Source organism: Cricetulus griseus, chromosome 5, assembly GCF_003668045.3.
Source record: "Cricetulus griseus strain 17A/GY chromosome 5, alternate assembly CriGri-PICRH-1.0, whole genome shotgun sequence".
Lineage (NCBI taxonomy): Eukaryota > Metazoa > Chordata > Mammalia > Rodentia > Cricetidae > Cricetulus > Cricetulus griseus.
Window position 1 is genome coordinate 54,616,888 of NC_048598.1, and position 25,287 is coordinate 54,642,174.

Genomic DNA, 25,287 nt, shown 5'->3' on the forward strand with positions numbered 1-25,287 from the left:
TAATCAAACGGGAACACCCAAGAGCCATCTCTTACTGTTGTAGCTTTTGGAGGCAGTCTCTCTATGGAACTCAGGATGACCTCAAATTCACAATCCTCCTGAATCAACATCCTAAGTGCTAGGATTACAAGTGTGTGCTTTTAGTGGTGGGCAAACCAGTGCATCGTCGCCACATCTGCCAAATGAGAAGATATTAATCTCTAAAGTTTTTAAAAGCTAATTTCTTTACTTACTTTGTGTGCATTGGTGTTTTGCCTACATGCATGTCTGGGTGAAGGTGCCAGATCCTTTGGAACTGGAATTACAGTCAGTTGTAAGCTGCCACATGGATGCTGGGGATTGAACCTGGGTCCTCTAGAAGAGAATCCAGTGAGTGCTCTTAACCTCTGAGCCATCTCTCCAGCCCTTTTGTTTTGTTTTTAAACAGGGTCTTGCTACTTAACCCAGGCTGGACTTGAACGGAGGCAAAAATCCTTTTGGGATTACAGGCGCGCGCGCGCGCATGCGTGCGTGCGTACATACACACTGTTAACACATTACATTTCCAGATCATCTCATTGTCTTAAGCCTCAGTGACAGATGAAGCAAGTTTGTGTTATTATCCACCACTGAAAGTGGCACTTCATCTCCCCACTCCCAGTGAGCTGGACAGCTAGGTCAAAGCATACTTTCTCTAGCTACTAGCTTTATAGAAAACAAGCTCTTTACTCTGCATAAGAAACCTTCCAGTAAGTCAGTGAAGTGAGGTGGAGTGCTCTCTCCCAACAATTGCCAGAGTTCTCCAATCTCATTGTTTGCTCACTAACTGCCCTCCCCTTAACTCTGGCTCTTAACTCCACTCTTCTCTCCTCCGAGCCCAGGAACTGCAAGGCCACTAAGATGGAAACTCATGTCAGTGGCCATTTTATCTTTTCTCCATACCTTCCTAATGTTTACAACCCTTTAGTACAGCCCTCATGTTATGGTGACCCCCAAGCATAAAATTACTTTCATTGCTCTTCATAACTATAATTTTGGTAGTTATGAATTTTAATGTAAGAACTTTGAGATAGGTTTGCTAAAGGGGTCTCAATCTACAAGCTGAGAACCACTGCTAAGGTATTAGCAAGCTTCAAAGCTAACATATAATGGAATGTATTTTTTTTTTAATAAAGCTTTAGTTTATAGTCAGGCATAAAAGATGGCCTAAATTGGAAGCTGAATTGCAGTGTTTGATACTGCACAAGATGGTATAGATAAGTACACTTGAAGAACTGAAGAAATCCTAGGAGTCATTTGATTTTGACTCATAGTATGATTTTGTGTAGCTGACACTTTAGTTGTGGTGTCAACTTAAAAGAAAGAAAAAAACATGATTCCCATTGGGGAGGGAATGGTTCAAATCTCCCATCCATGAATAGCAGCTATCTCAGAGACTATGCACAGGTACACATGAAGACAAGCTGCTGAAGGGTACAAATAAAGCTCACATGGTAGAGTGGTTGCCTGGCACCACATAAATCAGATACAGTGGTGCACACCTGTAACCCCAGAATTCAGGGGTAGAGGCAGGCAATATCGCCCTTGGCTACATAGCCAGCTTAGGTCACATCAAACTCTTATCTCAAATGAGCAAACCAAACAAACAACTATGAAGACCTGGAGGAAAGGAGGGGTCAAAGTCAGACTTTATTTTAGCAGCAGTTCTTTGAGCCTGACTTATTTTTGGTAGTGCAGGGTATGGGATCCAGGGCCTTGCTTATGTGAGACAAGCGGCTCTACCACCGAGCTGCACCCCTGGTCTCCACAGTGCCCCCCCTTCAAAGCTTACTCTCATCCCCAGACAAGAAGCGACATCACAGCAACTGCAGGACATTGCAGACCACTAGGAGTTATTCTTAAACAGATTTAATCATCTGCATTGCATAAAGGGGATAGTACATTTAGATCTCTGCTACATCACAAACTGGTTTTTTGATGTTTTATTAAAGATCTACTAGTTCTACCCACCATCAGGCTTGTGGCTATAGACAGTGAGGAAAACAAGTGTCTGCAACAATTTAGGAAGAGTAAGCAGGAACCTGTTGTTCTGCTCACCAGGAACCCTTCCCCTCTGCAGAAAGTTGGGAAATAGCTATGGGCTGTCCACAGCCAGTAAAGATGAATGGAATTAGAGTTGGTAAAGGAATCCCAGGCAGGCAGGGCTGGTAGTCCCAAGTCCCAACTGATACAATAAAACCAACCCTCTAAGAGGGTGAATCCCAGGATCTTACTCTTGACCAAATTTCCCTGACAATTCAAATATAAGAGCAAATAAGGACTTATTTGAAGTCTGAAGTGATATAGGGACCACTCCAACATTCTGAGAGCTTATTTATAAAGAGCATGGCTTGAAGGAATGGCTCTGGTCTTTGAAGACAGGGTTTTGTTTTGTTTTTTTAATTAGTGGGGGCATGAAGGCAAGGACTCACCTAAAGAATCAGGCTACAAAGACAGAGTCTCCACAAGTTTGAAGACAAACACACTTCTGCTGCAGCCTGCCTGGGGAGAAGCAAAGGCAAGCAAGCCCTCTGGTTCTGTAGGCCCACAAGGTGGAGGGGCAGAAGAAGCTGCAGTCTAGTGTTACAATAGGACCAAGGATTTATTATTCCACAATATAAACTGCAACATTTGATACAACCTAAAAAAAAAAAAAAAAAAATAGGGGAAGAAACCGGCAGGGACAAAGCCAAAATACAGGCGTGGGATTACTGACAGCGCAGTCTCTTTCTACAGGACGTTTGTGGTCTGTACATTAACCAAATGCTAAAGCACCAACACACCGTTTAGAAGCTTGTTTGTTTTAATTCCAGCCACTGAAACCAACATAGAAGTTATTGCTCAGATAAATAAACCTAGCCTACCAGGAAAAAAAAAAAAAAAAAAAAAAAAGTAGATAGAGAAAGAAAGGAACAAAAACCCCAAAGTGAAAAACTTAAAATCCCCCAATATGGTAACAGAGTAAAGGAGAATGGTTGCTCAGTGAGGGTTACTGGAATTCTGGTGCCCTTTCTGGGACCTGAAACTGAGTTGGACTCTTAAGCCGGTAAATCCCAGGCAGAAGTACAATGTTAATGCTGTACACGAAAAGGTGCAAACTCCAATACCTTCGAAATTGGTAGAGACCCCTGCAAAAAACAGTCAGCATTTTAAACTTCAACAACCACAAACAGCTCTTAAGGAAAAAAATACAAAAAGTGTCAAAAATTTTTTTAGTTGTTTTTTTCTTTTTTTCAAAGAGTTCTGGAAAAATGATCCCGCAAGGAATAGAAATAGCACCGTGTACAGGCTGGCTTGACCCCAGTCCTGTAGCTTTGCTGAGATTGAGGAAATCTTCTTTGCTGGAGTCCTGAATTCCATTAAGTGAGTGTGTTTTGTTTTTACTTTCGGCTTGGTGTGTCCTTTGCCATGCAGCGCACACAGATGTAGTCTTCCTTCTCTGCCATCTCTGGAGAGACACCAACACAGACCTGGTGAAACCACTGATTGCAGCTGCCATCACACTGGACCCAGTCCACCTGGTTACAAAGAGCAGGGAGATGGGATGTTCAGAGGAAAAGAATGCCATTCAAAATTGGGCAGGCCAGCCTCAAGACATTCAGGCCGTTTGCCACTAATGGCCACTGTCCCAGCACTGGGGCCTCTGGCACAACAGCTAACCACAGGAGTGTAGCTGTCCCACCGCCAAAGCAACCGAGGCAGAGTCACTCTTCAGTTGTGCCTGCTTTGGGGTAGACAGTGCTGCCCTGTGACCATAAAAGCAAAAGGGCACTCCATCAGCATCCCCCCCAACCTTCCAGGCGCCGGGATGGTGAAAGCTGGAGGAGTAAGAGAAGGAAAAAAGGGAAGAACCAGAGTTTCTTCAAGAAAAGGGAGGAGACCCAGGACCGATGGTTAAAAGCAGAGATATCAGTAGGGGAAACTGAACAATCCATTCAGATCAGCCCAAAGCAGACAAGCAGAGGAGAAAGCCCCGAGGAGATGAGGTCTAGCTTATAGGGTTTCTTAGTTAAGGGAAAGCGTCCTCTATGGCCCACACCTCACTGACCTCATCTCCTTCTGGCTGCAGGCAGCTCACAGCTGGACAGACGGCATCTTCATCCTCAGAGTCCTCCTGCTCCGAGTAGGACGTGTCTGAGGGTAGCGAATGTGTTTCAGCATTACGGACTAAGTCATAGCTACGCTCTCTTTCTAATTTGAAATTGTTCATGTCCTTGGGGTGACTCAATTTGATTTTCTTCTTTTGGGGGGTCCGCATTTTTTTAACTCGATCCCACCGTTCACTGGGAAGGCCTTCTCTTTCTGGGCGTCTCTTCAATTTTCTTTCAAGACTGTTGACTCCATCTCGTTTCCCTCGAAGGCAATCATTCTGGGTAGGAGATGGCAAATTCAATTTTAGCCTTCTGTTTGTCCATTACTAAAACTGATACAACTAAAGAAAATATGCAAAGAGAAGCCAAATGATTCCTCAGTATTTACTGAGTCCTAACCACTACCATCTCCCCACTCCTAGTCCTCAAGAACAACCGGCTAACTTCCAGCATCCCTCTCCTCACTGTAGATGAACTGAGGGAGCACTGGGAAAGGGTATTAATGACATCACTGACCTTCAAGGTGGCCCACTAGCACCAATAGAGAAAAGATAAACATAGACCCTTCTTTTCACCCTAAGTGAGTGACTGAGGCTGTTCTATCTAAGTGTTTGCTAAGGACATACATTCCACCCTTTCAGGAGAAAATGATTTAACTCAGTCGGTAATCAGTCTTCAGGGGCCTTTCGTGAGGTCTTTTTCATTGTGGCTTCACTCTTCCCAGTGGGTTTTTATCTGATTATATTCTCAGGTGCTTTGTGTGTGACAGGCTCCTTACAGAGCTAGAAGGCAGCAGAAGCTCCAACCATGCTAAGACAGAGGACATTACAGGGGCTGGGGAGACAGGTCAGCAGTTTTAATGTTCTTGCCATGAAAGCCAAGTGACCAGAGGGAGCCCCTGAATTCATGTCAATACTCAATGGTTGTGGTGGCTTGTCTGTGGTTTCAGCCTTGGAAGGCAGAGACAAGGGAATCCCCGGAGCAAGCTGGCTAATGCCCATCTGCAAGCTCAATTCAGAGATCCTATCTCAGTGAATCAGGTGGAGAAGAGCAATCAATGAGTCATCAACTTCAGGATCCACATGCACAAGCATAAATATACATATGCATGAGACATGCATATACACATAAACCCACACCATACAAAAACATACATGAAAGGGGTGAGGGGCAGTGTGTGTGTGTGTGTGTGTGTGTGTGTGTGTGTGTGTGTGTGTGTATAATAGGACATTACAGAGTATCCTTCAGCACCTAGGATAAGCACCGTAAGCATCTACATCCAGTCTTAGCCTCCTAGTTTGGAGGTTAGTAAAGAAAAGCATTTGTTATTATGCATCTTTAAAATCTTTGCCAACAAAAGGAAGGCCCTTTCAGCTACAATGGTCATCTTTATAGCATTGCTTCTATAGAGAAAAGTAATCCTACTCCTCACTATTATCAAGGAAGAGAAGAGTTCCCTAAAAAGGAAAAAAGAAAAAAATTCAGATATAAAACAAATCTAAGCAATGACACCCCAACTGCTGTGAATGGTTTCAGTGTCTGTCCATTGCAGAATGGAGTTGTGAGGTACAGTTTGCACGCTCTTCTGGCTCAAAGACAGATCTATCTCTTTTACCAAAGCATTACGTGGTGACACTAAAACACGCAATCCCGCTGCAGACGTGCTGCTTCCCAGCAGCCTGTCACTCACCTTTTCACTACTGGCTCTAACAGGTGAGCTTCGGTCAGTTTGCTGAGCAGAGTTTGGCTTTGTAAGTAAAGTCTGATAAAGTTCCTGAATTTCAGGAAGGGATACCTGGAGCAACTGGGCTTCCATTAACAATTCATTCACTTCTGGACTCACACCTGGTAAAGACCAAACCCAATCAAAACAGAAACAGCAAGATTTAATACATGCACATTTAAGGCTTGTCAGCACAGAACATTGTCCCCATGCCACTTTCCTCTTTTAACTGCAGTTAGTTTGTTAGGTCTTTGTAATGTACCTAAACTGTATGTGGTAGTTTGAATGTAATTGGCTGCCTACTCATAAGGAATGGCACAATGAAGAGGTATGGATTTGTTGGAGTTAAATATGGCCCTGTTGGAAGAAATGTGTCACTGTGGGGGCGGCTTTGAGGGGTCTCATATATGCTCAAGCTACACCCAGTGTCTCAGTTCACTTCCTGCTGCCTGCAGTTCAAGATGTAGGACTCTCAACTCCTTCTTCAGTACCATGTCTGCCTGAACATCACCAAATTACACCATAATCATAATGGACTAAACCTCTGAACTGTAAGCCACCACCAATGCCCAGCTAAATGTTTTTCCTTTATAAAAGAACTGCTATGGTCAGGCCCAGCAGTGATGGCGCACGCCTTTAATCCCAGGCAGAGGCATGTGAATCTCTGTGAATTCAAGGCCAGTCTGGTCTACAGAGAAGAGTTCCAGGACAGGCTTCAAAGTCACAGAGAAACCCTGCCTCAAAACAAACAAACAAACAAAAACACAAACAAATGAGTTACTGTGGTCATGGTGTCTCTTCACAACAACAGAAATCCTATCTAAGACACCATAATACAACAGAGAGAGGCTAAGTTAGATTACGTAAGGCTTTGGTTCCAGAGGAAATACCCACTCCATCAGAATTCACTCTTTACCTATTACTAATACAAAAAAAGAAAAGATCATGTCTTCTATCTTGACAGATTTCACTGTCAAAAAAGAAACTGCTGGCCTGCCAGGTGGTGTACATGCCTTTAATCCCAGCAGTCAGGAGACAGAGACAGGCTATTATCTTCGAGTTCCAGGAGAGCAGGTCTACAGAGCAAGTTCTAGGACCAAGACAGCCAGAGCTACAGAGAAACCCTGTCTCAAAAAAAATAAAAAATAAAAAAAATAAAAAAAAAAGAAGACACTGCTGCCCTATAGCATCAATAATTTGAGCAGAGCAAGGAGCTCAGACCACATAACTAAACACAGAGTAAGGATCAAGATTCCAGTTGAAACTTTAGGCAGAACGCTAAGGAAGACTATGTATGGTAGTCCACACTTACAATGCCAGCACTTCTGAATTGTAAGTAAGATGATCAGGAATTCAAGTTTATGCTCAGCTACATAGGGAGTTTGTGGCCAACTTAAGCTAATGAAACCCCTACCCCCCCCCACACACACACAGTAGAAGAGGAGGAGGTGAAAGAGGAGATGGGGAGGAAAACAGCCAAGTGTGATAGCACACACCTGTAATCTCAGCACTTGGCAGGTAGAACCTAGACCATGAGTTTAAGATCGCTGACTGGCGTTGGAGAGGTGGCTCAGAAGATAAAAGCACTAGCTGCTCTTCTAGAGGGCCTGGGTTCAACTTCCAGCACCCACATGGTGGCCAACAACTAGCTGTAATTACAGTCCCAGGGATCTGATGGCCTTTGTAGATACTACATGCACACGGTACAGACATACATGCAGGCAAAACACCCACAAACATAAAATAAAAATAAATAAAAAAAATGTTAAAAGATCATTTTTGGCTCAACATTGAATTTGAGACCAGGGCTGAAGAGATGGCTCAGAGGTTAAGAGCACTGGCTGCTCTTTCAGAGTCCTATAGCTTACAAACATCTCTAATAAGATCTGGTGCCCTCTTCTGGCATGAATTTGAGGTCACCCTGGGCTAAAGGAGACCTTAACTGAAGGGGGGGGGGGTGAGAAGGAGGTAGGTTTCAAATATGGGTTACCTCTATTATATTCTAGAAGTCTAAAACAAGGTAATCCATGACTTAGCATTATGACCTAAATACATGGTGATTGGTGTTAGCTGGAGTAGGGCTAACTTCACTACTAAGAAAATGCACAATACTAAAGGTCTTCGGTTTGGTTGTTGTTTTTAAAACTGAGCCTTGCTATGTAGCTCGGAAAGCCTTGAACTCATAATCCTTCTGCCTCAGCCTCCTGAGTGCTTCTGTTATTTTTTACATATTTGGATACCATATCTGGCAAGGATATAGTTCATTAGGATACCAGATCATCAATTACAAAAACCTAAGCAAAATGGCCTGTTACTATCTAGGAACAGTATGTATACAATACAAACCATGGAGGGGAACACAACTCTGTCCGGGAGAATGTGAAAACGAGCTTCTGTTGTCACAGTCCTCAGGCAATGAAAAGGATGTGGTACCAGGAGGTTGAGACACCTAATGAAAGAGAAACACCTTATTACAAGGCTTTTGCAGATCAAAAACACTACCAATCCAACGGAAGTATCTTCTAGAATAAAGTTTTTTTGTTTGTTTGTTTTTTAGTAAGTCACCTCTGGCATCCAGAAACGGGCCAAAACAACCCTCCTAGAAACAAAGTTATTCAACTTCTCAATTTTACTCAGACTGATCTCAAAAAGGTGAAGACATTGGGGAAAAAAAACCATTTCCTCTCAAGAGAACAGATTATACCACCTTTCATTGTTTATGTTTAACTCTTTTTACTCAAAGGTCATGTAACAGCTAGGCTTGGTGGCTCACACCTGTAATCCCAATAAGTGGGAGGATCAGGAGTTTAAGGACATCTATGACTCTATGAAACCCTGTCTCAAAAAACAAGCAACAGTGTGTCCTTTATGTTCATTAACTCTCAGCACACCCTTGGTAAAGGAATACAAGTGGCTCTGTCACTGGCTACCCAACAGCAGCAAATATTTAATCACTTGCTATTACAGAAGCCTGAAGAGGAACAAATGAAGTTAAGACAGGCTATTTTCAGTCCTTACTTGTGCTCTGCTAAGCACTCAACTCCCAAGAATTATGATCTCTCCTCCTTTCCTCTCTTTTGTGGTGCTGGGGTCAAACCCCAGGCAAACACACCAGGCCATATCTAGCCTCAAGTTGTTAAGAGAGATATGGGGGTCTCTACTTTGCCCAGACTGGTCTAAAACTCCTGTGCTCAAGTGATCCTACCTGCTTCAGGCTTCTGAATAGCTAAGGATACAGATGAATATTACTATGCCCAGTTTGTAAATATCTTTGTTACAGAAATATATTGGGATAAGGGGCCACCAAAATGGCTCAGCAGGTAAGCTGCTTGCCTATATGCCTAATGACCTGAGTTCAATGACCAGAATTCACAAGATGGAAGAAGAGAACGGATTCCTGCATGGGAGCACATAAACACATATAATTGTAAAAACAATTTTAAAGGGGCTACAGACTTGGCTCAGCATTTAAGAGCACTTGTTTTTGTAGGGGACCTGGGTTTAATTTCGAACACCTATACAGTGTAACTCCAGTTCCAGGGGATCCAGTACACTCTTCAAACCTCTGCCAGCACCAGGCACACAAGTGGTACACACATACATGTAGGTAACACACATACACATAAATAATTCTTTTAAAAACCCTGGTTTTTAGAATATAAAGATTGACAATTGCCATTCTAACTGCATGTCCTTTATCCATCACACTCTTTTCCTACAGTCCACCTACAGGAGACAACAGGAAACTGACCACCTTTTGATAAGAAGAACCTGCCTTTTGATAAGATCATAAATAGGAACATAGGGAGCCCAGCTCAATTTGTAAAGTGTTTGTCATAAGCATGAACACATGAGTTTGATCTCCAGCACTCACACTAAAGCAAGCAAACAAACAGACCACCAACAATAAGCTAGGCACAGTAGCATGTGCTAGTAGTCAGTCCCAGGACCAGAGAATAGGGGACAAGCATATCCTTAAAACCCACTGGCCAGGCAAACTAGCTTAAACTGGTGAGCCTCAGGGTTTAGTGAGAAACCCTGTCTCAAAAAATACAAGATAGACATCTCCTAAGGAACCTGCCCCAGGGTCTACACACGCAAACACATGTAGATGCATCTGAACCCTTCAAACATCATTCTTTCTTAAAAGCCAAAAGGACAAAGCAAGTGGTTTCCCTTTCAACACAGTGACTTACATGAAAGGAAAATTTTCAATCAAACAAAAATTTTAAATAAGAATATATACATAAATTAAACTTGCATACAGGTTAACAGAATGAAGTAGAAAAATTATTTGTATAAACAAAAAAGTACACACATGTGCATGACATAAACAGAATGTCTAAGAAGTTTGGTCGGTCAAGTGTTCAATCCCCAGAACCAAATAATGTCACATGTCTATAACCTCAGCACTCAGTAGACAGAGGCAGGAGGACAAAGTTCATCATCATCCTTAGATACCATGAGTTCATGACCAGTCTGGGTTAGGGGAGACCGCATCTTAAAACACAAAGAGCAGGGCCATCGAGATGGCTTGAGGTACAAGCCTATGACCAGAGTTCTCAAAACCCACGTGAGGTAAAGGGAGAGAACTGTTCACAAAAACGGCCTTTTGACATGCCCCCAAATCATGCATGTTCAAGAGAACACACACTAATAATAATTTTAAAGGCAAACAAACAAAAACTCCTGACAATTAGGGACAGAGAAAAGTGTAAGGACAGAGAGAGGTGAATGGGCTCTAAAGAGGGAAGTATAAGTGCCATAAATTCTAGTGACAGAAGGAGAGACAGTCTCAGGAATGGCCAACACCAGACAGGACCACAGAGTTATTACGCAGATGTCAGTACCCCAAAAAAGCCAGGCTCACCTTGTTTGTCTCTGATGCCTGTCCTGCTGAGGCTTGCCATCTGCTAAACAGTCCAGAGCCCACTTGGTCTTGCACAAATTTTAGATTCCCTGAAGAAAGTAGCTGCTGAACTCTATGTTGCCAGTTCACGGTTCTTTCAATCATATAGCGAAGTGCATCCCCCTCAGGAAGACGAACTCGTATACGCTGTAGGGAGGCTAGCAGGGGCAGAATTTTCTCTAATGGAGGCTTCTCTGACCTTCGACAATGAGGACAAAGCCAGATTCGGGGGCTTTGTGAAATATTAGGTACTGCCACACAACTAGTGTGGAAAGCATCTCTGCAGAGTTCACACTGGATCATGGGAGTGGCTGGAGTCTTCTGGCACAGACAGACTTTCATTTCTACATCTTGGACAGATGACAGCAATTTCCCTTCATTGGCAAGTCTGAGAGACTGCAAAGCTTCCATCTCTCTTAGGCGAGCTTCCCCAAGAGTTGCCATCTGGAAAGGAGTGAGCCATCATGGACATTGTCATAGAGAACTATCCCTCATCCACAACTCAAAACTCTTAAGTTAATTAGATGGGCTCCAGAGTAGATATCTGCACTCAAAATACAGAACAAGCTCTGCCTCAAGCCAAGCCATATCCACCACGGCTAAATTTCTGCATGCACAAAAATGTACTCTACAAGGTCTACAATGAGAATCAAATGAGATATGAGTCAGAACACTCTCCGCCTTGCACATAGGAAATACTGGCAATGATACTTTCTGTATGCTCATTTCTGACCTTCTCTACCAGCTTTCATTCTGTTAGATTTTGTGGCCTTTCAGAAGGGTACACGAGACAGAAAGTCTAGAGCCAGGTGTGGTAGCTCAAGACTGAAGCATAGTACTCAAGAGGCTAAGTCAGGAGGACTGTCTGAGTTTGAGTCCAGCCTGAACTACAAACGGGTGGGGTGGGGTACCTACTGTTGTTCACTGCTAAGTCGTCCATGTGATGAACACAGCAATAAGGGACTATGACATTAGTTCCTGACAAAACAGTTAAATAGAAAACCATCTGGGGCCAGGCAGGTGGCACACACCTTTAATCCCAACACTGGGGAGACAGAGGCAGGCGAATCTCTTCGAGTTAGAGGCCAGCCTGGGGCTAGAGAGATGGCTTAGCCGTCAAAGGCTAGGCTCACAACCAAAAATAGAGGTCAGCCTGATCTACAAAGCTTTTATGCAGAGAAACCCTGTCTCAAAAAACAATACAAAACAAACAATGATCAAACAAAAAAATTACAAAGAACTAACTAAGCCAGATCAAACTTAAGTCATCAGATGGGGCACCTGAGTCATTAGGACAGAATGAATACCCCATTACTTCTTTTCAGATTGGGGAAGTGGATAAATGAATGAATGATTTTTTTTTCCTAAACAACAGGGACAGGTATAGAATTAAAGCAAATAGCAAACTTCTGGTATATTAAGATAACATCTATTTTTGTTGAATGTAACGTTCATAATGAATAGACACGTACATATGTATGCATGTATGTAATATGATAAGGTCTCCTCCTACAGTTTAGCAATGGAGAGCAAATGACTGACCTTTCACATCCATAGGGTATGTACACAAGGGAACCAATCCTTAGACAAGGAACCCCTGTATTAGATAGGCAGATGCTAGAATCTGAGTTGAAATAGGCATTGATGTATTTCAAGGGAAACAACTATCATTTTCAATGAAGCCTTCATAAAATGAACCAGATACAGTAGCTACCTTGAAAACACCAGAATGGTGCTCAAGTAGCAGACACACACACATACTCTAAATGAAAAAAACAAAATTTTGCTAAGACTTGATTGTCTTTCGTAAGACTCCAGTTGTCAAAATTCATAAATACACCAAGGCAATTCTGTGTCAATCCCAAAAAGTCTGGTAGCTACAAAAAAGGTGCTGTGGCCCAAGGGAAGTTTATTCAGTTAAACACCGTAATGATGTTTTGACAGGATATACCAGTGATCCTGGAAAGACTCTAACTGTCCACTACTACTGCCATTGTAGACATACTGGTTTGTATCAATTGGTAAGATACCCATACAAAGACTAATCTGACCAACAATACATTCCCCAAAATTTATCCCATTTTTAAATGACACATGACTATATTCTTAAGAGGCGATGCTCCAAATCTGGCAAGGGACTTCACCCACTGAGCAATCTCACCAAAGCATCCAAATCTCACAGCTACCCCCTCTTCATTATGGCATTCATCATGCTCACTAAAACATTACTTAGACACCGTCTCACTTTCTTAATGCTATCTTGAATAAACATTGCATAGAAAATGTCAGTATATATACAGTATAATTTTTTTTTTACATTTGAAATCAGGTCTCATTAACTCTGACTGGCCTGGAACTCATTTGCCTCTGCCTCCTGAGTCCCACCTCACCTAACTATGGTATACTTTTAAAGTGGTTCCTAGTCAAGTTAACATGTTTCCCCTTTTTGGCAGCACTGATCTCCTAACTAGTATTTCTAGATAAACCCATATGCAGTCTCAATATTCAAGACTCAGACTTGAGCCAGGCACAGTGACATTGCCCTACTCCAAAAAAAAAAAAAAAAAATTTATTATTTTGCAGAAATCAAGAACTCATTAACACCAGACAAGTGTTTTTTACAATTGAAATAGCTTTTTTTGTTTTTCTTTTCCAAGGAAAACAGGGTTTCTCTGTGTAGCCCTGGCTGTGCTGGAACTCCAACTCACAGAGATCCACCTGCTTCTGCCTCCCCAGTGCTGGGAATTAAAGGTGTGTGCCACTACCACTGGGCCCTAACAGCTATCTTTAAACTTGACAATTTTCAAAAGCCCTTTTGGCAAACTCAAGCACTTTTCAAATTATCCTACTAATTGCGACAATATTCCAACATAGTACCTAAAAGGGTAAGCAACTACCCTCCCACAAAACAAATAGAGGACATCCTACTACGCACAGCTGAAGCAGTCTCCTTGCTCTCGGTTAAGGCCCTCTCCAGGTCACTCAGACTCTCTAATTTGGTGCTTTTCTTCTTCCCACTTGGCAAGGGCTCCTTCAACTTTCTCTGCTTCCTTTTCAATCCCAAAAGGCCAATATCACACCTCGGACAAAGCACCTAGTGTAAGGGAAAACACGACCATTATTGAAATAAATTTCAGATTACACAGGTTAAAAGCCTAAGGAGTGGGCAAAGTGTACATTTCTTATTATCTATCATTTTCCTTGAAAAATGCTGCCTAATTCTGAAAACTGTGCACACACATACACACCATTAATTGATTAAAAAAAGAAAATAAAAAGGGAGTGGGAGAAGCATGTTTGAAAAAACAAAGCCTTATAACAAATTTAATGAAATAAGTAAAAATGTGATATATGCTAACTGATTCCAATGAAAATGCATAAGCACCAGCTTACAAGAAAAACGAAAAATACAGCTTAAGCACTTTTTATGAAAAGTTGGTGAGGTCATATCAGGTTTACTAAAATGTAGACGTCTCAGTGGTTAATAACACTGGCTGCTCTTTGAGAGAAGTGGGGTACAATTCCTAGCACCCGCCCAGTAACAGCAGTTCCAGGGGATCAGACTTGGATTTCAGCCTTCCATAGGCACTACACACACATTTGCACAGATACACTGTAGGAAAACACCCATACACATAAAATAAAACTAAGATAAAATGAATGTAGTGAATCACAGTCAGGCTTAGAGTCTAATTTTACCATAAACAGAAACCTTTACCCAGGCAGGTGTGATGTACACACCTGTAGTCCCTGAACTTAAGAGAAAGACCAGAAAGAAGACTGGCATAATTTCAAGACCACCTGGCTACAGAGTGAGACTCTACCATACACAGAACAAATGCTAGTGGAAAAATATTTTGACTACACCCTAGATATAGCCAAGAACATTTAAAGATTCTTAAAAACAACTAACATTAGATAGATCCACCAATGGGGCCACTTTTGCATGCTCTGGAAAGTATTCAAACTAGAGATGGTTGCAAACTTACCTCTAACAAAGAATATGGTGAATTCTCAGTCAAGAATGTTTTAGAAGCACATTCTTTCCATGCTTGAACTTCAGCTACTAGTAATTCCAATCTTGGTAAAGAATTCAGGTGTACTGGGATAGATCGACCCCTTGCAACAAGTTCGACGAGCGTTTCTAACACTGGCACACGTCCTCCTGCCTAATAAATTAAGAAATGAATACTTCTATGTAAAAGAAGAAAAGCGCAATTCAGTCTGGCCCATGATCAATGTCCCATGATTTCAATATGTTAAATTCACTGAGGGTCGGGTGGGGAGGAAAGAGCAACATTTGTTTTTCCTTCAACAAATAGCCCATAAATCTAGTTAATGTTAGACTCTGATAGATAAAATAATGTGAGCTGGGAGTTGGTGGCACAGGCCTTTAATCTCAGCATTTGGGAGGCAGAGGCAAGCGGATCTCTGTGAATTTGAGGTCAGCCTGGTCCACAAATCCGAGTTCCATGACACCCAAAGCTGTTACACAGAGAAACCCCATATTCAAAAACAAAACAAAATCATCTGGGAAATTTACTCATATACAATTTCCTGGTCCCCAACCCAGATATTCTGATTTAGTATGTTAAGGATAGGTCCATAGATTAAAAAGAGAAGGAACGTGAAGTGGGGAGGGGGACCCACTGGAAGTTCTATAAGGAATGGGAGAAGGAAGTTGGAGAAGTTGTCAAAGAATGAAAGATATTTTATAGGACTGGGCTGGAGAGATGGCATAGAGGTTAAGAGCACTGGCTGCTCTTCCTGGGTACCCAAGGTTTGACTCCCAGCAACCACACTGATGCCATTTTACAACCATCTGTAACTTCAGGTCCAGGGGATCCAATACCCTCTTTGGAACTCCTTAGGAACCAGGCACACATATGGTACAAAGACATACATACATGCAAAACACTCATACATATGAAAAATAAATAAATCTAAAAAAGGTCTTAAGGCATTTCATGAAAATTCTTACAAATAAGTGAACAGCATATGAGGAGTAACAATCAAAGTTGTCCTCCCACACACACAAAATAAAGGTAACAACAAAAGAAAATAGAAAAATGAGAGATAGCAGGCTCTAAGAAAGAAAACCTGTAGGCATAGTAATTACATGTCTGAGAGCTGTCAGAATGTGAGCTAACAGTTCAATTATCAGAGGGCTGTAACCTTCTGCTTCCACCTGCTTATCCACTCTGCTGTCAACACTGAGGAACAGCAGTTGCAAAGTTTCTCTCCTTTTTCTGTCCAGGTGTGTGTGTGGTGGTGGGGGTGGGAGTGGAGGACGGGATGGCAGCTAACTGCTCACTTATATTGACGACACTTTTCTTTTTTAAACCAACCTGCAGTGCATCTACATCTCGAAGCCAGTCTCTGGCTCTCTGCACTGAATCTTTCAGAACTGCACCATTGGGCAGATAGGCAGGAATCTCTTCCATTTCCTTTACTGCTGTAGCAAGGCTACTCAAAGAATGCCGTGGTCTACAAAATCAAAACATTAGACATATCAAAATAATTTATCATAGCAAAAAAAAAAAAACTTTTGTTAATGACATCATCAACACGTATCAAGTTAACTCATTTGAAATGACTAAGATTTAAGAACAAGTAAGATTTTCTTCGTGCGCGCGCGCTAGGATAGAGCAGAAGGGACTTTTAACAGTTGAGCCATCGCCCCAATCTTAGATTCCAAAACAGCATTTTAATTCTACCTATTTCTGATTTTATGATATAACACAAAGTCTACTGCATAAAGTAATATATAATTAGTAATTTCTTCTGTGTTAAGATTGATGTCAAGAATCAGATAAACTAAGCGCCTTTAAACCCAGCATTTGAGAAGCAGAAGTAGGTGGATCTCTCTGAGTTCAAGGCCAGCCTGGTCTACAGATTGAGTTCCAGGACAGTCAGGGCTACACAGAGAAACCCTGTCTCAAATAACCAAAAGAATAAAATAAACTTAGAAAATGCAAATTCTCTAAAACATTAACACAACTCACAATACCAAAATATTTCATATCCTCTAATGCAAAACAGTATCTATAACCTAGACTTCTTAATGTTTATGTTGTCCACTGAACCAATAAAGATCTGCCACACAGAAAGCAAGACCAGAAAATAACTTCATTTTCACTTCTGGTGCAGATATCACATCTCAATCAAAAGTCTACACAGATTAAAAATCAGGATTTACACAGCACCAGCAAAAATAGTTATTTCTACTGAAAATACTCTGCATTATCATCAGTGCATAAAATAAGCACGTTAACTCTCAGACATTTGTCTTTCATGACTCTGCATTTGAATAGTTCCACATATTTGTAAACATTTCCTTCTTCGAAAGATAGTATCATTAGAGAGTATAGGGAAACTTAATTTAATCTCTTTTAAAGCCATTCCCATTTAAACCAATTATTTCATAAGCAGTAAAATGAACATTAATTTTCCTTTCTTCCTTTTTTGAAAGGGAGTGTTATTATATAGCTCGGGCTATCCTGGAACTCACTTTGTTGACCAGGGGCTGGCCTCAAACTCACAAAGATCCACTGCCTCTGCTTCACAAGCTGTGCACCATCACAGCCTGGCTAATTTTCTTTACCCACGATTCAAAGCAGGCCCATTCAGATAAGTTTTTTGGCCAAGTATTACATGGACAGTGTGCTGGCCTCTGTGCTCTATGCTCTATAGTTTACCTATTATCCAAACTTCCCAAGGGAGATGTTAAGATTTGTTTTGTTTTACCTTGCTCTGAGAAGACTTTTGGCTTTGTCATCCCAGTGCTCTGACACTGTAAGCAGTTCTTGTAGGTGGGCCATAGCTTTCTCCACTGCTGAATATGGCGCCAGCCCCACCCCTAAGTCTATGAGTCGTCTCATATCATCCAATGAAAGGGAACTGGAATCTAGGCAAGCTTGTTGCACCTCTTCTAGCCAACGGGCCTGTTCTAAGCGAATACGAATCTCAGCAAGTTGTGGAAGTTCAACATCAAATTCAAAGCTGACATCCAGCAAGTCCTGCAGCTGAGAAGCACTAGGCATTTCCTCAGACAGTAGTTTCTGGCTATGCTGCTGGAAATCTTCTACACGATCCAAGAGATCCTGAAAGCAAGCAAGCAAATAGTCAAACAATGGAAGAGATACCTTCAAAATAGCACTTCAGTACTTGGCTTCTTTCAAACTTAAAATCTGAAATTCAAAGCCAATGCAAGCCTCTGCCCCAAGTCACATTATGTTAGTAATAATAACTAAAATGAGGTCATAACAGAAAATTTATGCCAACCCTAAGAACGGGTCAATGGTTGCGTTCTCTTACATTAGGTTTGTTTTTGCTTATGTATTTATTTGTGAGAGGCTGTTTTATACACCCATGTGAGTTTTAAGCATGTGTAAATGGAGGGTACGTGCACCTGTTCATGCATTTACACTTGTGATGACCAGAAGAGGCATTAAGAGTCCTCTATTTCTCCAAGGTAGGCTCTCTCCCTGAACCAGGGCTCACATTTTTTCAATCAGGAAGCCAGCAAGTCTTAGCAACAATCCTGTTTCTGGGCCCTCTTGAAACTGGGGTTAAGAGGCACGTGAAGGATGCCTAATAGATTACATGAAGGCTGGGATCCAATCTCTGGTCCTCATGGTTGCACAGCAATAGCTCATAACCAATGAACTATCTCTCCAACCCCTTTGAATTACTATGGAACCTAGGCTGGCTTCGTATTTATGACAGTTCTCCTTCCTCAGGTTCTAATAACTGGGATTAAAAATGTGGGTCACCATGCCAGACACAGTGGTCACTTTCATAGTGAAAATCTCCAACTTTATCTTCCCTCTGTTATAATCTCCTATGTACCCACAAACATTAATGCATCACTCAAGGAGAACAGACTCGTAGTTCCCAGCACCCATGCCAGGTGGCTCATAACCACTGTTAACTCCAGATTTAACAGATCTGATGTTCTCTTTTGGCCTCTATCTACAGATATACTCATGCACGCATGCATACAAATTAACCACTGAAGAGGGTTACTTAATAATGCCAACCAAGTATACACATTATGGGATTTACCCCCATGTCCACCAATACATCTTTATATGATTACCTTTAGCAATGGTGTTTGACTAAGGACACATGGAAGAGCATACAATTGAGTCACAAACTGTCGGAGTTCATTCACCGTCAACTGATTCTGAGACTTGCCTCCGCCAGATCGATACCTATAAAACAAGGGCCAAGGAAAGCTCCATGAGAACACATGTTTTTCATAGGTTCCAGTATCACACAAATCTAGGATGGAAAGGAAAAATTGTCACAGGTTTCTAAGTTGAGGTGCCACAGATTACCATCTCAAATAGTCAGAAATATATACCTTGTCTGCCTTTTGCCATTAAGCAATTGTTGGGCAACAGAGGCACACTTTTCTGCATCCTGTGTGACTAAGCGGAGGTGACGCAGAAGATCATTGTCTGGGAATTTCTTCATTTCTGATTCTTCAATTAAAGCTTTAAAGCTGACAAGACCTAAAACAAAGAACACATCATACCACTGTGATTATCAAGTTTATAATTAGTTACAAAACAAACTGAGAGGGAAAATCCTTCCACAAATGCAACATTATAGTTATTATGTTTAGACAGTATTTATCTGATGGGGGGAACGGGAAGTAGCTGAACAAGTGCTTAAAGTTAGTCTTCATGCTAGAAGTGTTAGGATCTAATGGGTTTAAAGATTTTTTTAAAGTGAAAATCAACAGATTTGTGAAAGAAAAACAATATAGATGTTACTGTAGCTTAATCCATTTTGTAGCCCTTTATTACATTTTCTAACTGACAAGAAACTGGTGCTACTCCTCCGTTCACCTAACTGAAAAGGGAGGAAGTTACCTGCTTAACTACAGAAAGGTTTGAAAGAGATGTTAGAAGTAGTGACTGAAAGTAATGACAGGGGATGGAGTAATATTAAGAGCACTGATTCTTGCCAGGCTCCCTGGCTCTAACTTTTATTTTAGTCCCAGCGCTTAGGAGGCAGACTGAGTTCCAGGACAGCCAGGGCTACACTGAGAAATCTTGGGGGGGAGGGGGGGGGACACACACACCTGGTTCTTGCAGAAGACCCAGGTTCAATTCCCAGCACCCACACAGCAGCTCACAACTGTGCTTAACTCCATCTCCAGAGGATCCAGTACCCTCTTCTGACTACAGTGGTTACCTGAGCTCATGCAGGCACCATATAAAATAAAATCTTTTATTAAAAAAGGAAAAGGTGCCGGGCGTTGGTGGCGCATGCCTTTAATCCCAGCACTCAGGAGGCAGAGGAAGGCGGATCTCTGAGTTTGAGGCCAGCCTGGTCTCCAGACCAAGTGCCAGGATAGGCACCAAACCCTGTCTCAAAAAACCAAAAAAAGGAAAAGGTAATGATAAATGGCAGGGATACTAAACTTTGATTAGAAGTATTCACAGACATCTAATTAATATACTGCCTTTCAAAGAATCTTTTTTTTTTAAAGATTTTATTTATTATGCATACGACATTCTGCTTCCATGTATATCTGCACACCAGAAGAGGGCACAAGATCTCATAATGGATGGTTGTGAGCCACCATGTGGTTGCTGGAAATTGAACTCAGGACCTCTGGAAGAGCAGTCGGTGCTCTTAACCTCTGAGCCATCTCTCCAGCCCCTCAAAGAATCTTTTTTAAAATAAAAATACTAAAAAGGTGTCATATTTTAAGATTTATTTATTTTCTTTAGCTGTTTTGTTTGTTTGAGACAGGGTTTCTCAATGAACAGCCTTATCCTGGAACTTGTTTTGTAGACCAGGCTAGCCTTGAACTCAGATTTACCTGCCTCTGCCTTCCCACTGCTGGATGTGAACCACCACATCCAGCTAGATCTATTATTTTTATGAATATGGGTGTTCTGCCTACATGTATATCTATATACCACATATATTTAGAAGGGGGTATTGTAACCCCTGGGACTGGAGTTTAGATAGTTGTTAGCCAACATGGATAATTAGAATTGAACCCAGATCCTCTGGAAGAGCAGCCAATACTCTTAACCTCTGAACCAACACTACTTCCACATTCTCATGAGTTCCAGGGTTCAAATTCAAGATCACCAGCTATGTATGGCATGTATATTTTCCCTCCACTGGAGATGGTTCTTTCAAGGAAAAAAATCTCTAGCCGAGCAGTGGTGGCACACGCCTTTAATCCCTGCACTCTGTTAAGTTCCAGGCCAGCCTGGTCTATAAAGTGAGCTCCAGGACTTCCATGGTTACAAAGAGAAATCCTGTCTTGAAAATACTAAAAGAGGAAAAAAAAAAAAAACAGTTATAGGAGGTGAGGGTGAAACCAGACTGTTTTCGGTCATCTGTTTTGTTGATAAAGTTGGAGCAACAAAAATCCAACTCCACTTTGCTGATTACAAATCACACTCTCTGCATTACGTACTTTTCTTCTTGTTGATCTTTGCTTCCAAAGCTTCATTCACATTTAAGGACCATTCATTGTAAGACTCTGCTCGAAGCTTCAACGCATTCATCATTGGATAGAGATCATCCAGAGTGTATCGATACCTGGACACAGAACACAAATGGCTTTGAGACAGGTGACTGTGAAGAAAGACCTACAATAGAGATGTCATTGAGGTCTTTAGTAAAGCACTTTCCAATCCCCAAAACCCTTGTGTGGTAGTATGGCTAGGAATGGCCCCCATAGGCTCATATATTTGAATGCTTGGTCATTAGGGAGTAGTGATACTTGACAGGTATTAGGAGTTGTGGCCTTGTTGGAAGGAGTGTGTTACTGGGCTGGGTTTTGGGCGTCAAATTCTCAAGTCAAGCCCCGTGTCACTCTCTTCCTCCAGTCTTTGGTTCCTGATGCAACTACCATGTCTCACTGAAGCTACCTTGTTCCCTACTGTGAAGATAATGGGCTAAACCTCTGAAACTGTAAGCAAGCCCAGACTAAACGCTTTCTTTTTTTTATAAGAACTGCCAGTCATGATCTCTCTTCATTGTAATAGATCATGTAAAGTTGGGTGCTGTAACATGCATGAATCTGCCACCCCAGTACTGATACAAAGACATGAAATGGAGACAGGAGACGCCCAGGAAGGTAATGAGTCATCCAGGTTGGCATACACAGTCAAGAACAACAGAGAAAACTTAACTTACACGAGACGGGAGGCCAGAGACAACACCTGAAGCTGCTCTGACTCCACAAGCACACTGTGGCACATACATTCACCCACACATCATAAATATACACATATGCAAATGTACACACAAAGAGAGAAATAAATGATTCAATGCTTTCCCAAAGTGTGAGGGGGGGGACTTCATCCTTCATACTTACCGCAGGTTATACTTATGAGGGGGACAGGAACACAATTCTTTTACATGATGTAAGCAAACAAGCAGGCCAGGTTTACAAGAGCAGGAGATGGCAGACATGAAGCATGTTGTTTTGCATTTTATACACTGCCGCTCATCATCTGGCAACAGCTCAAAATCCATTCTTTCCGAATCAATTACTCCCTAAAATTAAATCTGTATTAGAGGCTTTGAAAGGATAGTACAATCTAAAAGACCAAGACAAGTATGCACAGAAATTTTTAAAGCCTCAGTAAAATACATAAGCACGATTTAAAACTATATGGGCTACAAAATAACAATATCCTAGCATGTTAATAACCCACTTATCCAGCTCTAATCCCTCTTTGGGTCAGATAAGGCCCCATGTCTAAACCATTTAGATCTGAACATAAACAAAATCATTGTGGAATTAATACTACTGAGGTTAGCAGCCCATCTTACCCTAAAGTTTGAACATAGAGAAGAAAAGATAGATACCCTAAGACAGAAAAAAAATTAAAAAGCAGAGGGGGACACGACTCATAGAGCACTTGCCCACAATGCACAAAGTTAGATTTCAGCCCTAGCATCTTCCTCAAAAAAAAAAAAAAAAAAAAAAAAAAAGGAGCTGGTGTGATTGAGAGCACACATTGTTCTCGCAGAAGACTGGAGTGCTCAGCACCAATGCCAGGTGGCTGCAGCAGATCTGATGATCTGATATCTTCTTCTGACCACCCCCTCATGCACACTTTAATAATAATAAATGTTTTAAAAAAATAATAATACAAAGCAAAATGGCTACGTAGGAATTATTGACTGGTCGGTCTCTTAACCATTTATACAGAAAGCTACCTGAAGATATCATTATCTGAGTAGGTTAGAAAATGTGTAATTCAGGAGGTAATAACCTCATTAAGAAAACATTGTAAAGCCCTGAATACTTCCTAAGTGGAAAACTTACTTAATTGTATCTCATCCCAGATGACCTCTAGAAGGCCCTTGTGTCACTTGAAGCCAAACTTCTACTCTTTTCTCATCTGCAACCAAACTCAACTTTAAGAATGACAATTCTGGTTAACTCAACCTATGAGTCATTAGATTCCTTTGTTTTACTTTAATATTACAACCATTTCTGACAAGACAAAGCATAAAATGCTAATGAATACATTTGTCATCTTAATCATAATCAATGAAAGGGACTTCCTTGGTCTGGAGAGAGTTGAGATTAAAGAAGACCAAAGACCAACTCTGAATTTTAGTTGAGGATGGAAATCAGGTAGTTTATACAGTTTTAATTTGTAAATTACACATCTTAGGAAAAAAATAGTTCTCCAAGGTGCAGAAATTAGCTACCATTATTTATGTAATATTTTTATTTTCAGAATGTTATATCCAAGTATTTTAATTACATCTACCCCTAATACAATGTCCTCCCAAAAACCCATTTCCTGGTTTTATCTCCATTTTTTGTTTGCTTGTGCTTAGTAACTCAGTAAGCCCAATAAGTGCTGCCAATATGTAAATAAGTATGGGGCCATTCACTGGAGTAGACAACCTCCCACTGGTCCATCCCCTAAAAAAAAAAAAAATCACTATCCTTCCTCCAGCAGCTATTAACTGCTTAACAGTTCTTCAGCTAGAGGTGGAACCTATTCCACAGCAGGCTGGAATTTTAGCCTTAGGCAGCTTTTCTTCAGGTAATCACTAGAGCTACCATTACTGATATAGACCTCCTCAAGTCACTTAAATCCACTAGGCATTGCTTTCTCCAACTAAAAATAACAGGGGACAATGGACAGCCTGCTGGTGGTCCATAATGGGCTCTGAATGGTCAATATTCCAGTATTCTACTCATATTGGCATATGAGTAGAATGGCATAAAAAAAAAAATGTGGTTGATCCAAAAGAATCCATTAAAAAAAAAAAAACCAAACTACTAAATCAAAACCACAGAGGAAAATGAAAATGAACAAAAAGATAAAAATAATTCTCGTGTCTTTAACTGCTTAGCCAGTTAAAGACATGAGTTGCACAGTAATAAGAATTAGAGTTCCAGGGCTGGAGAGATGGCGCAGAGGTTAAGAGCACTGACTGCTCTTCCAGAGTTCCTGAGTTCAATTCCCAGCATCCACATGGTGGCTCCCAACCATCTGTTATGAGATCTGGTGCCCTCTGCTGGTGTGCAGATATACTGGAAGCAGAATATTGTATACATAATAAATAAAATCTTAAAAAAAAAAAAAAAAAAGAAAAAGAAAAAGAATTGGAGTTCCAATCCCAGAACTGTATATCAAAAGCAGGACATCCTGCAAACACTTAATGCCCACTTCTGGCCTCTAAGGTACACAAGTTCACTAATCCCCACATATATATGTGCATATACTCACATAGAACAAAATATACACACACAAGTTCATCTTTAAAAAAATAAAAACAAAGCTGGGCGTTTGATGGCGCACACCTTTAGTCCCAGCACTCGAGAGGCAGATCTCTGTGAGCTGGAGACCAGCCTGGTCTACAGTGAGTGCCAGAACAGGCTCCAAAGCCACAGAGAAACCCTGTCTTGAAAAACCAGTAATAATAAAAATAAATAAATGAAAACAAAGTATTACTACATGACAATTGGAATAGCTTTTGTAGAAACTAGCAAGGAAAAGAAAGCTTCTTAAAACCATAGTAAAGTATAAGAACGTTAGTACATCAGTGACATGGAACTGGATGTCTAGAAACCTTACCAATTTACGAACAGTTTCCCTTAAAGCTTTTTCATCCTCAATCATAATGGCCATGTCTTTCTGAACAGTTGAAGCAACTACAACATCCAACACACCAGCCTTGGAAGCCATTTTGCATATCATCTCATCATGGGAAAAGACACAATAACGGTGCAGCGAGCGATAGTGCTCCACACACTGGCGGCCCAATGGCACCTGTTTCACAGGCAGAACAAACATGACACAGTTACCTTTTTTTTAAATTTCCAAACACTTTTGACTTACTATATCATATTACCAAATCAAAACAACTATTGCTCATCAACCCTAAACCAGACTCAAGAGCCCTGAGCCTATTTATCTTTGTGCTCTGAAGATCTGGCACATTTGGTAAGATCTGGCACATTCTGAAGATCTGGCACATTGGGTAAGTCAAAAACTAGTTAAGGGAAAAATGTATTGACAATGAATTAA

General features: G+C 41.2%; 1 protein-coding gene across 2 annotated transcripts in view; it reads right to left on the minus strand.

The window, feature by feature from the left end:
* Positions 1-1,871: 1,871 nt before the first annotated feature.
* The window catches only part of Kdm5b (lysine demethylase 5B), a 63,347-nt gene continuing 39,931 nt past the window's right edge, over positions 1,872-25,287 (minus strand). The window contains exons 14-27 of one of the 2 annotated variants that reach the window (XM_035445100.1): positions 24,835-25,029; positions 22,101-22,282; positions 21,195-21,319; positions 19,110-19,260; positions 18,843-18,957; positions 17,489-17,844; positions 16,090-16,228; positions 14,731-14,910; positions 13,677-13,835; positions 10,703-11,185; positions 8,179-8,281; positions 5,800-5,954; positions 4,067-4,387; positions 1,872-3,466 (exon numbers count right to left, since the gene is read on the minus strand). In XM_035445100.1, coding sequence (XP_035300991.1) covers positions 3,008-3,466; positions 4,067-4,387; positions 5,800-5,954; positions 8,179-8,281; positions 10,703-11,185; positions 13,677-13,835; positions 14,731-14,910; positions 16,090-16,228; positions 17,489-17,844; positions 18,843-18,957; positions 19,110-19,260; positions 21,195-21,319; positions 22,101-22,282; positions 24,835-25,029 — 3,123 coding nt within the window. In that variant the 3' untranslated portion in view covers positions 1,872-3,007. Of the gene's footprint in view, positions 3,537-4,066; positions 4,388-5,799; positions 5,955-8,178; positions 8,282-10,702; positions 11,186-13,676; positions 13,836-14,730; positions 14,911-16,089; positions 16,229-17,488; positions 17,845-18,842; positions 18,958-19,109; positions 19,261-21,194; positions 21,320-22,100; positions 22,283-24,834; positions 25,030-25,287 lie in introns of both variants that reach the window. The other variant, XM_027417545.2, reaches the window with a different exon arrangement.